The sequence below is a fragment of the Cetorhinus maximus genome, chromosome 3, assembly GCF_964194155.1.
Source record: "Cetorhinus maximus chromosome 3, sCetMax3.hap1.1, whole genome shotgun sequence".
Taxonomy (NCBI): domain Eukaryota; kingdom Metazoa; phylum Chordata; class Chondrichthyes; order Lamniformes; family Cetorhinidae; genus Cetorhinus; species Cetorhinus maximus.
The window spans coordinates 113,977,105-113,989,681 of record NC_135881.1 but is presented as its reverse complement, the minus strand read 5'-3'; the positions used below and the strand labels follow the sequence as shown (position 1 = coordinate 113,989,681).

General features: G+C 42.6%; 1 protein-coding gene across 1 annotated transcript in view; it reads left to right on the top strand.

Annotated features, from left to right (window-relative positions):
- The window catches only part of agmo (alkylglycerol monooxygenase), a 497,656-nt gene that overhangs the window by 116,562 nt on the left and 368,517 nt on the right, over positions 1 to 12,577 (top strand). Inside the window, exon 3 of the mRNA XM_078538835.1 lies at positions 2,066 to 2,217. Within this exon, the coding sequence (XP_078394961.1) occupies positions 2,066 to 2,217 (152 nt within the window). The remainder of the gene's footprint in view (positions 1 to 2,065; positions 2,218 to 12,577) is intronic.

The window sequence follows — 12,577 nt, the reverse complement described above, 5'->3', positions numbered from 1 at the left end:
ACTGGGAAAGGTTGGCACTGCTGAGGCAGATTGGAGATCATGAGGGCAGCTCAACATCGAGATGCTCTTGCTGGCCAACACAGAAGGGCTGCACTGAAGAATCCCAAAGATGGAAAGGACATCAGGACAGAGAGAAAATTCCCCTGCAGGCCTATTCACTGACAGGCCTGTGGCCTTTCATTCTTGTGGTGCCATCATTGGGGGCATGGTCTCTGGGTCTGGTGGTCCCCTGGCATGCCACTAGGAGACCACTTCCATGGAGCTGGTTGCCTCTGCAGATTGCGGGGGGCCCATTCTGGTGTCAGTAAAATATTGGTGCCAGCTAAAAATGGTCACTAAGTGGGGCATTCATTGGACCAGTTGGCTGCCTATCTCCATGGAGTGAACAGTCAACCTAGTTCCAAGCCCGTCCTTATGAAAGTCTCCTGGAGGCAGGAATGTGCCAGGAAACGGGTTTGATGCGGCTCACCACTATTTTCCCCTGGCTCTCTCACCTCCAACCCCGTCTGCACAGGGCCAGGAAAATCCAGCCCAATGGTGTCCATATATCTATTTTGGAAACACTTGTTTCTTTCTCTTCTGCATAACTCAAAAACTCAGGTAATAAAAACAGAAATGCTGGAAATATTCAGCAGGTCTGGCAGCATCTTTGGAGAGAGAAACAGTTAACATTTCAAGACTGTGACCTTTCATCAGAACATGAAAAGTCACAAACCTGAAACAACAACAACTTATATAACACCATTAACCATAAAATGCCCCAAGGTACTTCACAGGAGCATTATAAAACAAAATATGACACCATGCGACAAATAGCGGTTAGGTCAGGTGACCAAAAGCTAGGTCAAAGAGCTGAGCTTCAAGGAACGTCTTGAAGGAGGAAAGTGAGGTTGAGAGGTGGAGGGATATAGGGAGCTTATTCCAGAGTTTAGGGCCTAGGCAACTGAAGGCGTGATCACTGGTGGCAGAGCGATTAAAATTGGGGATGCTCAAGAGGCTAGAATTAGAGGAGCTCAGATCTTGGCAGTTTGTGGGGCTGGATGAGATTGCAGAGATAGGGAGAGGAAGCGGCTATGGATGGATTTGAAAGCAAGGGTGAGAATTTCAAAATCAAGATTTGGCTTGACTGAGAGCCATTGTAGATCAAGGAGCACAGGAGTGTTGGATCTTTGTGCGCGTTAAGACAAGGGCAGAATTAACTTTGCTTCTTTTCTCTGAGATGCAGCCAGATATGTTGAATATTTCCTGCATTTTCTGTTTTCAGTTCAGATTTCGAGCACCTATGATAGAGAATTCCACATAACCCTTTGTAATAACACTACTTGACTGGACATAAAATAGTTGACCACTTGGAGGATGAAATGAACAGTCTTATTTTTGGTATTCCCTCCCTATTCCATTAGGAGATTAAGCTGGTATAAGCCATGAATGAAGTTCCCTATCAGAAAAATGAATTACAGCGCCTAAAATCGTGAATTTTCATTTTCTGTGCTGGAATTTCATATAGCTATCAGAAATGTAACAAGAAATTGCACAGAGTTATGATTGGATGCAACAGATGCCATTCTGAACTTGTTTTAAAAAAGGAGATTTTTGTTTAATTTGTGTTTATTCTCCATTTTATTAAGAGGCTGAGCCCGATGAATGCTTGACAAGTGTTGCATTTTCAGTAAGATGTGTCAGCATTGACAATCCTTTTCCCATGAATCACATTATCTTTTTAGCTTGCTGTTTTTTATCTATATTTCTGATTTGTGGAAAGTAACGCCGTGGGTGTACAGGCAGTGACTGAAAATGTATTAAGATAAAAGCAAAAAACTGTGGATGCTGGAAATCCAAAACAAAAATAAAAATACCTGGAAAAACTCCAGCAGGTTTGACAGCATCTGCGGAGAGGAACACAGTTAACGTTTCGAGTCCGTATGACTCTTCAACAGAACTAAGGAAAAATAGAAGAGAGGTGAAGAGAGACTGAAAATGTATTTACTGTTTCCAACTCTTTTGGAACAGAGTAACACTGCTCAACACGAGAGTAACACAATTTATATTTATTTCTTTTGTGTAGACTACTGGGCCGTGGCATTGAGCTGACTGGCTACATTTACATCTGGGAGAATTTTAGACTGTTTGTACTCCCATGGGATTCATCCTGGACATGGTGGCTCGCATTTTTAGGAGTTGACTTTGCTTACTACTGGCTGCATCGAATGTCACATGGTAGGACAATTTTGAAACAATAGTTTGCTGATAGGCAGTGCTTATATATTATTAAACATTATGGCACACTTTTGTCTTTACATAGGGTATTTCAACTTTTAAATTGAGATTCTTTATGTATGATTGTCATGAAGCTATTAACGTATATAATATTTTGGAAAATATTTTTCATTTAAAACGGAGGTTTAGTTTGTGGGTATGTATTAATTGGATTAAAGCCAGCTAGTCTGGGTGCTTTGATGCACTAGTTTGAGATGTAAACAGAGAGATAGCGTACATTCACATTTTTTGAATAGAGTATTCAAGAAGTGGGGTGAAAACTTGATGCCTTTCTAACATATACCAAGCAATATGTTTATATTACTAATAAAATTGGTACTACGAAAGGGGTTTCATTGTTAAAAAGTATAGTTCAAAGAGGCTGGTGAGACAATGAGAATTTGAATTCAATCAGTGGTTGTAGGTATAACTTCAGTAGTTTTCAGGTGTGCAGAGCAGAGGCAATGTAAGATCAAAAGGCAGCTACAAGTCTCTAACTGGTCAAACTGGCTCCACAGTGGAAAAAACCTCATTTTGAACTCGTAAGGTGAAAATGCTTTGCCTGTTGTTTGGTTAAGTCTATGGGTTGTTGTTGCTTTAATGGAGATTAGTTTGGGAATTTGTTAAAAGTTATGATAGTAGTCATTTGTAGCCATGTGTACATATATTTTAACCAGTGTAAATTAATAAAATGTTTTGTTTAGTTAATGTAAAACCTCGAGAACTAATGGTTTGATTCCTGAGTTTAGAGTCGCATCTCAAATACAACATTTAAAATTATTGGTTATGACAGTTGTTTAAAGTTTCCCTCTGGGATTTTTAAATAACTCCACTTTACCAACTGCATCGGCCATAACAATGATTGTGTGAAGAATAGTTCTGCTGCAGGTATGACAGCAATTACATGGTATGATAGAATCATTGGGTGTGATTTTCTGGCCCCACCCACCGCCGGGATCACCCGGTCCTGCCATAAGTCAATGGACTTTTGGCTGGACCCCCGAATCTCCCACGACAGGTCCCGCTACGGCGGGGCCGAAAAATCCTGGCCATAAAGTGTTACAGCTCAGGATGGACCACTTAACCCATCATGTCTTTACTGGTGTTTTCTTGTAAACTCACTCCTCCTATTTTTGGTAGGAATTGGAAAAGAGTACCTTAAAATGGAGCTGAAGCTATTATTTTTCTACAAGACCTTGCATTTATATAGCACTTTTAACATAGTAAAACATCCACCACTTTTTCATAGCAGCATTGTCAAAAAAAATTCGACACTCAGTCAGATAAAAAGATATTAGGATAGGTAAACAAAAGCTTGGCTATAGAGGTAGGTTTTAAGAAGCTTTGTGAAAGAGGTGGAGAACTAGAGAGGCAGAGAGGTTTAAGGAGAGAATTCCAGAGGTTAGGGCTTTGGGAGTTGAAGGCACAGAGCAATTAAATTCATTGATGCACAAGGGACCAGAATTGGGGGAGCACAGAGACCTTGGAGGGTTATAGGACTGGAGGAGATTAAAAATGTGGACCAGGGTGAGACCATAGTGGGATATAAAACCAATGATAAGAATTTTAAAATGGAGATGTTGCTGGACCGGGAGGCAAATAGATGAAGATCACATTGAACAAAGCAAATGAAACATCTGTGCATTGTGATACTGAATTGAATAATTTATACATAAACAAAGTATTTTAAAAACCTACATGTATACTGTTTCATGGAATGTTATGTGATACTGAGTTCACAATAGCCATTTAAAGGGAAACTTAATTCACATGCAGTTTTTGGAAGGTTTTAACTTGTTCATTTACAAGCATATGGCACAGTGAGAATTATGATACCTTCAAGAATGTATCCAGTTTAAATGCATAAGAAATTCTGTATTTTACCTTATAAAATTAATTTGACCTAAGCACTGGAAAGCTTAAAGTGGAAGCCATGGATGTATTTGATTGTTCGGAGTTCCAAGTCCAGCTTTCTGATTGGGTGAGGGAACTCACTTGACCTGTGGTATATTGGCTCCATGCATATTTATTAGATTGTCTACATCTGCATAGTCTAATGGAGCTCACTCTTGAAATTCTTGCCTATTGCTGGATTGGAAATCCCATGTTGCAGCAAGGTGTAAAGTAGTGAGGCAGCTTAATGGGGGCAAGTGTCACAGTTTTCAGCACAATACTTGTCTATTTGAAAACATGCCTACAAATTGTTCGGCAGTACACGAAACAGCCTGTTGATTGAGCACTTCAGGGCATCCAGGCAAGTTGCTTAACAAGAATGGCAGGGATACCCTGAGTGACATCTCTCAAACTGGGAGGCAATGATGAAGTTATTAAACTTTATCAGGTCAGTCAAGAAAAGCACATGCAGAAATACGTACACCAAGCTTTGTGCAATAACTCTGTGGGAGGGGTAGCCCCGCAAATCATGGGACAAGATGGCCATAGAGAATGGGTAGACATGGGGCAGCAGAAGGTTGGGCTCCAGGAGTTCTGTGAATTTCTCCTGCCCTTTCTTTTTGTCTTAGGCCTGAATTTTTGCACATACGGAGAGACTTCTTGTCTTAGCAAAAATTACTACAGAGGCATGAATCTGCAAGTCCTGCCCCCAAACCTGGCCCCTGCCATTTTTGTAGGGGAGGGGAATGGGGACGGTTCTAGATAGCCCATATGTAGTTAATAGAGTCAACTGTACATGTTAAAGTGCAGCTGCCTCAGTCAGATCTGATGGTTGCTCGTGGGGTGTCAAAAACATGACTTGTGCACTTTAGGCCTGGTAGGAGAAGGTCTAAACTTGCCAGACTTCTTTGGAGAAGTAGTGTACCCTTTTGGAGAGGTAGGGTACCTTTTTGATATGGTGCCAGGGCACTTTTGGGTGAGGTCAGGTGCACTTTGGGAGAGGTCAAGTGCCCTTTGGTTCTTAAAATTAGGCATGAATGTGCATAAAAAGCGCATAAACTCACTAGAACTGTCAAGATCATTGGAACTGACAAGATAGCTGTCAAGAGAGCTGCCAAAGGAACTATCAAGAGAACTGTCAAAGGAGCTTTAAAGAGAGCTTTCAAGAGAACTGTCAAAAGAGTTGTCAAGTGAACTGTCAAAGGGGTCTGTCAACAGGAGCTGTCAAGCTGTCAAGAAATTTAAATCTCCTGCCCTTTAAATATTTGGAAAAAGAACTGTAGTGTTAAAAAAAATCAGTGCTTGCTATTTTACTGTCTGATGACATAAGCCTGGGGGCTACCATTATAGAATTAGTGTTGCATGACTGATTTCACAACCCGTCATTATCACATTGGGATGTTTGTCAGTTCACAGTTTGACTGACGGCTCCAAATACTTATAAAGTTTTTGAAGTGGGACTATGAATACAAATACTTGTTTTTTTAAGAGATTAAAGGAAATTAAATGTGGTGAATGGGTTTTTATCAATGAGAGAATTTTTTTTAAACTGTGAATTCACCAATAGACACTTAACTTTATCTAATCTCAGCATGGGTCCTGAGGTCTGCCCATGGTGGATACTGGGTGAGTTGGCTTGGAGGATGTATGGGTAAAGGGTGGTGATAGGGGGCATGGGTTGGCATGAGTTGGCACGAATTTGACATGGGGTCCATAAAGGGCTATGGAAAGAGGGGTGCACGGGTTGGCATGGGGTGTATGTTGGTCCATGAGGGGTGGGTAGCATGGCATAGGTTGGCATGGAGAGGATGAGGGGCCATGGGAACTGGGTGTGGGGCATGAGGTGGACATGGATGGGGCATGGGCATGGGAGTGTGTGGAGGGATGAGGGGATGTGAGGGCTAGAGGGTTATTTTATGGCTTCGACAAAGTGCCAGAGGACTGGAGCTGGACTTTTCCCCAGCCCGCAATTGCACTCAGCAGCCGCTCTACATTTTCAGGGACAGTGGCGATGGCTTCCATTTTCACTCCCTCTTGCGCATCGTTCCCCCGCCACCTCTCACCCTCCACCCCTCACCACTCCGCAATGAAATTCCAAGCTTCCAGGGCACTTTCTCCCGAGTTGTGTTTGCGGAGCTAGGAATTCTCTCAACTCTGTGTTCTTGACTCCAGAGTGAAAATTGAGGCCTTAGCCTCCCATTTGGTGATAAAATGCACACTGAATCCCTTTAAACTATGTCATTCCCCCAAGAGAAGCTGTACACACGACAGTCACATAAGGGCACCATAGTAGCATAGTTTCATCATAAACTCCTCAAGTTGTGTAAGAAGAATCTAAACCTGGCTCCCAAATGACAGCAGGCCCTAGCACTAGCACTTTACACCACACCTTGTCACTCTTTTATTTCTCTTCCCCAAGCACAGCTGAAATACTGGATGGAGATTTTGATAGTGACAGGGAGTGTGTTTGGTGATCCACAGAGCACAAGTGAATATGATCAGCTGGAAATGGCAGAGAAGGACCAAATGCCTACTGGCCATGGGTCAACTTATGAGTGTCCTCAGTTCTGATTCCAGGACCCCATGGGACCTGCTTTCAAGTGGATACTTTTTGATCACTATGCAATGATACAATGATTGAGGATCTTGGGCCAAGGCAACTTGCTGGGGATGGTTGCTCACATGGAACAGGACATTGTCACAACGTTGTACAGCACCATATAATGTATGGGAACTTCTGGGATATTGGCAGTCGATCCAAAGAGGCTTTTTTTCTGCATATAACAGCCAAACATATCATGTATTCCTGCCATTCTATTAGCACCTAGATGAATGAGCAGACCAGGTTTAAGAACGTATACATCACACAACATCCTCATAGGAAAGCCCCATGGAATGAAATATTAGTCATTCACAAAGATTTGCAAGCATATTTCAACAAGTAGTGGGATTGTGATGTTTGTGAGTTACCTGCAGGATTTAAGGCGTTTTGTTGGAACACATGAACATTGTTAGGATTGTAATAAAGTGGCCATATTTCAAAGTTAAGGGAAAATCTGCAGCTTGGGAGCTTGCCAAATGGCACAGGAAATGTAGCAGCCAACGTGCATACAGCAAGGTATCATAAATGACAATGTTCAATTGTTCGGTTCTTCTTTGGTTGATTATGTTATTTTGATAACTGATCTATGGTCACAGTGTTTGATCTATTAAGCCTGGGTGTTGACTCAGAGCTAAAGTGATCAAACACCACAGAAAAACCTAGACACTGAGTTGGATAAGTATGGTGTAGACATTTTGTGAGTGCAGAGGTATTTTAAAGCACTGTAAATAAAACCACTCCTACACTTAGAAACTAGTATCATCTCATTTCTCTGTGACATATAAAATGCACAACAAACTAGCAAATACACAACAGTGAGAATGGCTGGATAATCTATTTTTGTTTGTGACGATTGAGGGATAAATATTGGCCAGGAGAGTGGAGAGAACTAGTCTGCTCTTCTTCAAAATAATGAAATGGAATCTTTTATGCCCACCTGAGAGGGCAGACATCTCATTCAAAAGACGGCACTACCAAAATTTCACTTCACTTGAACACCAGTCTTGATTTTTGTTCTTGAATTCCAGGAGTATGAATTTAACACAAAGCGTTCTGATTCAGAGGTGACAGTGCTTTGACTGAGCCATAGTCGATATATAAATAAACTTGTGTAGTAATATTCAGCTTGAGCAATATGATCTTTTAGGTTGTTGTTCTTCACTGATTTGGAGAAAGGTGGAGAACACAGATTGTATTATTTCCAGTGCCTACTCAATGGTGGAAAGACACACTCCTTGTCTTGTGAGGAACTATTTCAGATAATAGAAGTGTGACTTCAAATTTTAATTGCTGATAAATTACAGGATATATGTATGATAGCATAGTAGCTATGTTTTATTATGTAAATGGTGCCCCGGGAATTTAAATTTAGTTCGTTAGTAAATCTGGAAAAAAAAAAATAATGATGGAAATGGTGACTATGAAGCTACCGGATTGCCGCAAAACGCAATCTGGTGCACGAATGTCCTTTCCTTAAGAGAAGGAAGTCTGGTGCCCTGATCCAGTCTGACCTACATGTGACACCAGATCCACTGCAATGTGATTGATCCTTAACTGCGCTCTGAAATGGACTGGCAAGGCACTCAGTTGTATATAACTGCTACAACAGAGCATAAGAAATTCACTGGATTGACCACCTGGCATCAACCTAGGCATTGGAAATGACACCTGCCCAGTTGTTCCTGTAACATCCTCCTCACTAGCATCTGGGGACTTCTGCTAAAATTGGAGAGTTGTCCCACAGACAAGGCAAGCAATAGTCTGACAGAGTCATACTCACTGAACAAGACCTTTTAGCCAATGTCCCAGACCCCTCCAGCATCATTCAAGAGTATGTACTGGAGGTGGTGGCACGATGATATACAGTTGGTTTGTGAGGGGAGGGTGGGAGTTGGTGGGGGCAGCCCTGGGCAACATCAACATTGATTCTGTGCACCATGATGTCTCATGACATCAGTTCAAACACAGATGAGGAAGCCTCCTACTGATTACCACTGAGCCCTCCCTCAGTTGATAAATCAGTCCTCCATCATATTGATCACCAATTGGAACAAGCATTGAGGGTGTAAAGGGCACACAATGTACTATGGGTAGTGATCTTCAACATCCATCACCAAAAATGGCTCAGTAACACCACTGCCTGACAGGTCAAGTCCTGAAGGGCATATCTACTAGAATAGGCCTGCAGCAGGTGGTGAGAGAACCAACAAAAGGCTAAAACCCACTCTATCTCGTCCTCACCAATATACCTTTCTTAGATGCATCTATCCATAACAGTATTGATAAGAGCACAGTCCTGATGGAGAAAAAGTCCTGCCTTTACACTGAGGATGCCTTCCATTGTGTTGTATGGCACTACCACTGTGCAAAAAGGGATCGATTCAGAACAGATCTAGGAGCTTAAAACTGGGCATTGATAAAGCACTCTAGGTCATCATCAGCAGCAGTTCTGTATTCCACCATAATCTGCAGCCTCATAGCCCGACATATCCTTCACTCTACTATTACCATCAAGCCAGGGGATCAACCCTGGTTCAATGAGGAGTGTAGGAGAATATGTCAGGAGAAACACGAGTGAAGCCATAATACATTCTTGCTAAACAGTGAAAACAGTATGCTATAGACAAGAGTAAAGCGACCCTACAACCAACAGACAATCAAAGCTCTGTAGCCCTATAACATCCAGCCATGAATGGTGGTGGACAATTAAACAGCTAATGAGAGGAGGAACCTCTATGAACATTTTCATCCTCAATGATTGGAGAGCCCCTCAGTAACGTAGAAAAGACAAGGCTGAAGCATTTGCAACTATCCTCAGCTAGAAGCTATTCTTCAGTCAATTCAATTCACTGCATATGATATCAAGAAACAGCTGAGCGCACTATATATACAACTAAAGGCTATAGGCCCCAATAAGCTCCTGGCAATGGGCCCTAACAATGTCCTGGCTTTGGTGCTGGAGACTTGTGCTGTAGAACTAATCGCACCTCTAGCCATGCTGTCCCTGTACAACTACAACACCAACATCTACCTGACCAAATGGAAAATTGCTCAGGTTTATCCTCTCCAAAAAAGGTAAATTACTGCTCCATCAGTCTGCTCTCAATCAACAGCAAAGTGATGCAAGGTATCATTGACAGTGCTATCAAGAGGCACTTATTCATCAATAACCTGCTCACCGATGTACAGTTTGAGTTCTGCCAGGATCACTTGGCTCAAGACCCCATTAGAGACACAAACATTGTCAAAAGAGGTGAATTCCAGAGATGAGGTGAGAGTGACTGCCCTTGACATCAAGGCAGCAATTGACTGTGGCATCAAGGAGCCCTTTTAAAATTGAAATTGATGGGAATTGGGAAAAGCTCCCCACTAACTGGAGTCATGCCTGGCACAAGGGAAAACTGAGCACAAAGGAAAATTGCTGTGGTTGTTGGAAGCCAAATATGCCAGGCCTAGGATATTTCTGCAGGAGTTCTTCAGGGCAGTCTCCTAGACAAGTGGTTCTCAAGGTGTTGCCCACGAAGCAGTGGTGGTCTGTAAGGGTCCTCTAGCTGATCTGCACGCTGGTCCAAAATACAGTTCCCTGATGCACAACACCATGGCTGAGGCCATTAGAGAGAACAGGCCAGAACTCTTGCTATGGCTTGCATAATGTCACACAACCAGACAGACTCCTCTCTGCATGCACGAGTTGTCATAAGTGCAAGGAACAAAACAATATAGTTTTATAAGCATGATTTTTATATTACTGTTCATTGTGTTTAATTAATATAGATAGATGTAAGATAACCATTTGTTTTCAGAATAAAATTATTGTGAATATTTTGTCACATATTAGAATGTTTCAAATAAACATGTTCTCTTGTCATACTGTTTATAATATGAAAAGGTCTATACTTTTTTCTTTGGCATGAATTAATTTACTTAGATACGAACTTGCGAATTAGGAGCAGGAGTAGGCCACTCGGCCCCTCAAACCTGCTCCACCATTCAGTAAGATCATGGCTGATCTGATTTTAACCTTATATTCCTGCCTACCGCTGTTAACCTTTTACCCCTTGCTTATCAAGAATCTACCTACCTCTGCCTTAAAGATATTCAGGGACTCTGCCTCAACCACCTTTTGAGGAAGAGAATTCCAAAGTCTCACAACCCTCTGAGAGAAAAAAAAATTCCCCATCTCTGTCCTAAATGGGCGACTCTTAATTTTGAAACAGTGACCCTGAGTTCTAGATTCTCCCAGAAGAGGAAATATCCTTTCCACATTCACCTGCTTATGATATTTAATTAAAAATGCATATAAATTTATTACATTTATTAGTGAAAAAGCAGCAAAGCGGTTAGAGTAGGACAGGCAGATAGGGTCTTTTGCCTTACCTAAGTGGTCCATGGATGAAAAAGTTTGAGAAGCACTGCTGTAAGGATGTGGAGTGAACCACTGTCTTAGACCCTACCATCTTCAGCTCCTTCATCAATGACCTTCCCTTCATCATAAGGTCAGGACTGGGGATGTTTGCTGATGATTGCACAATGTTCAGTTCCATTTGCAACTTTCCTGGTAATGAAGCAGTCGTACTTGCATGCAGCGAGACCTTGGCAACACTTAAGCTTTGACTGATAAGTGGCAAATGCCCAGTAATGGCTTCCCCAACAAGAAGATTCGAACCACTTCTCCTTGACATTCAATAGCATTACCATCACGAAATCTGCCACCATCAACATCCTGCAGGTCACTGTTGACCAGAAACTTGACTGGACCGGCCACGTATACTGTGGCCACAACTCAGAGGCTTGGGTATTCTTCAGGAAGCAACTTGCCTCCTGACCCTCAAAGCCTTTCCAGCAACCACAACGCATAGGTCAAGAGTGACCACTTGCCTTGCCTGACCACTCAAGAAGTTTGACACCATCCAGAACAAAGCAGCCTGCTTGATTGACACCCCATCCACCATCTTAAACATTCATTCTCTCATCACCGGCACACTGTGGCTGCAGTGTGTATTATCTGTGAAATGCATTGCAGCAACTTGTCAAGGCTTCTTGGATAGCACCTTTAAAACCTGTGATTTCTACCATCTTAGAAGGACAAGGGCAGCAGGCATCAAGGGAACACAACCACCTGCAAATTCCACTCCAAGTTGCATGCCATCCTGGCTTGGAAATATATTGTTGTTTCTTCACTTTCTTTGAATCAAACTCCTGGGGCTGAATTTTTCTCTCGTTGGGCGGGCGCGTGCCCCACTCAAACGAGAGTAAAATAGTGCCCGATGATGTCAGGCGAACATCCCAACGTCATCAGGCACTCTTGCAATATTTAATTCATTAGGCATGCGCGAGAGGTGGCAGCGCACCCGCTGACAATTAAGTGGCCTATTAAGATCTTTAATTAATGAATTGACACGCATTTTTCGCTGCCCACCCAACCGTTTGGTTGGCGGGCGGGCGAAAAGGCCAAGTGGCCTTTGCATTTTCTGGCGAAACCTCATCCATGGGTGGGACATGTTTTCATGATTTTTAATATCTTTGTTTTTATTGTTAAAAATCTTCAGCTCTCTAAGGCAGCTCTGTGCCTCAGGGCGCTTTTACTGCACGTGCCCCTACGCATGTGCAAACTTCTGCGCTTGCGCTCCTCCTGCTCCCACCCCGGCAGCGCAGGAGTGCACATTTCACGCTGGCTGGCTGCTAATTGGCCAGCCACCGTGAAACCAATGTCGGGGCCCGATCACGGTCGGCGGTTGGCTTCATGACCGTTCCTGGGTCCGCCCGCCGCACCCGCCGACAAGGGCAAAATTCTGCTCCTGGTGCTACTTCTATAAGTGCACTTTA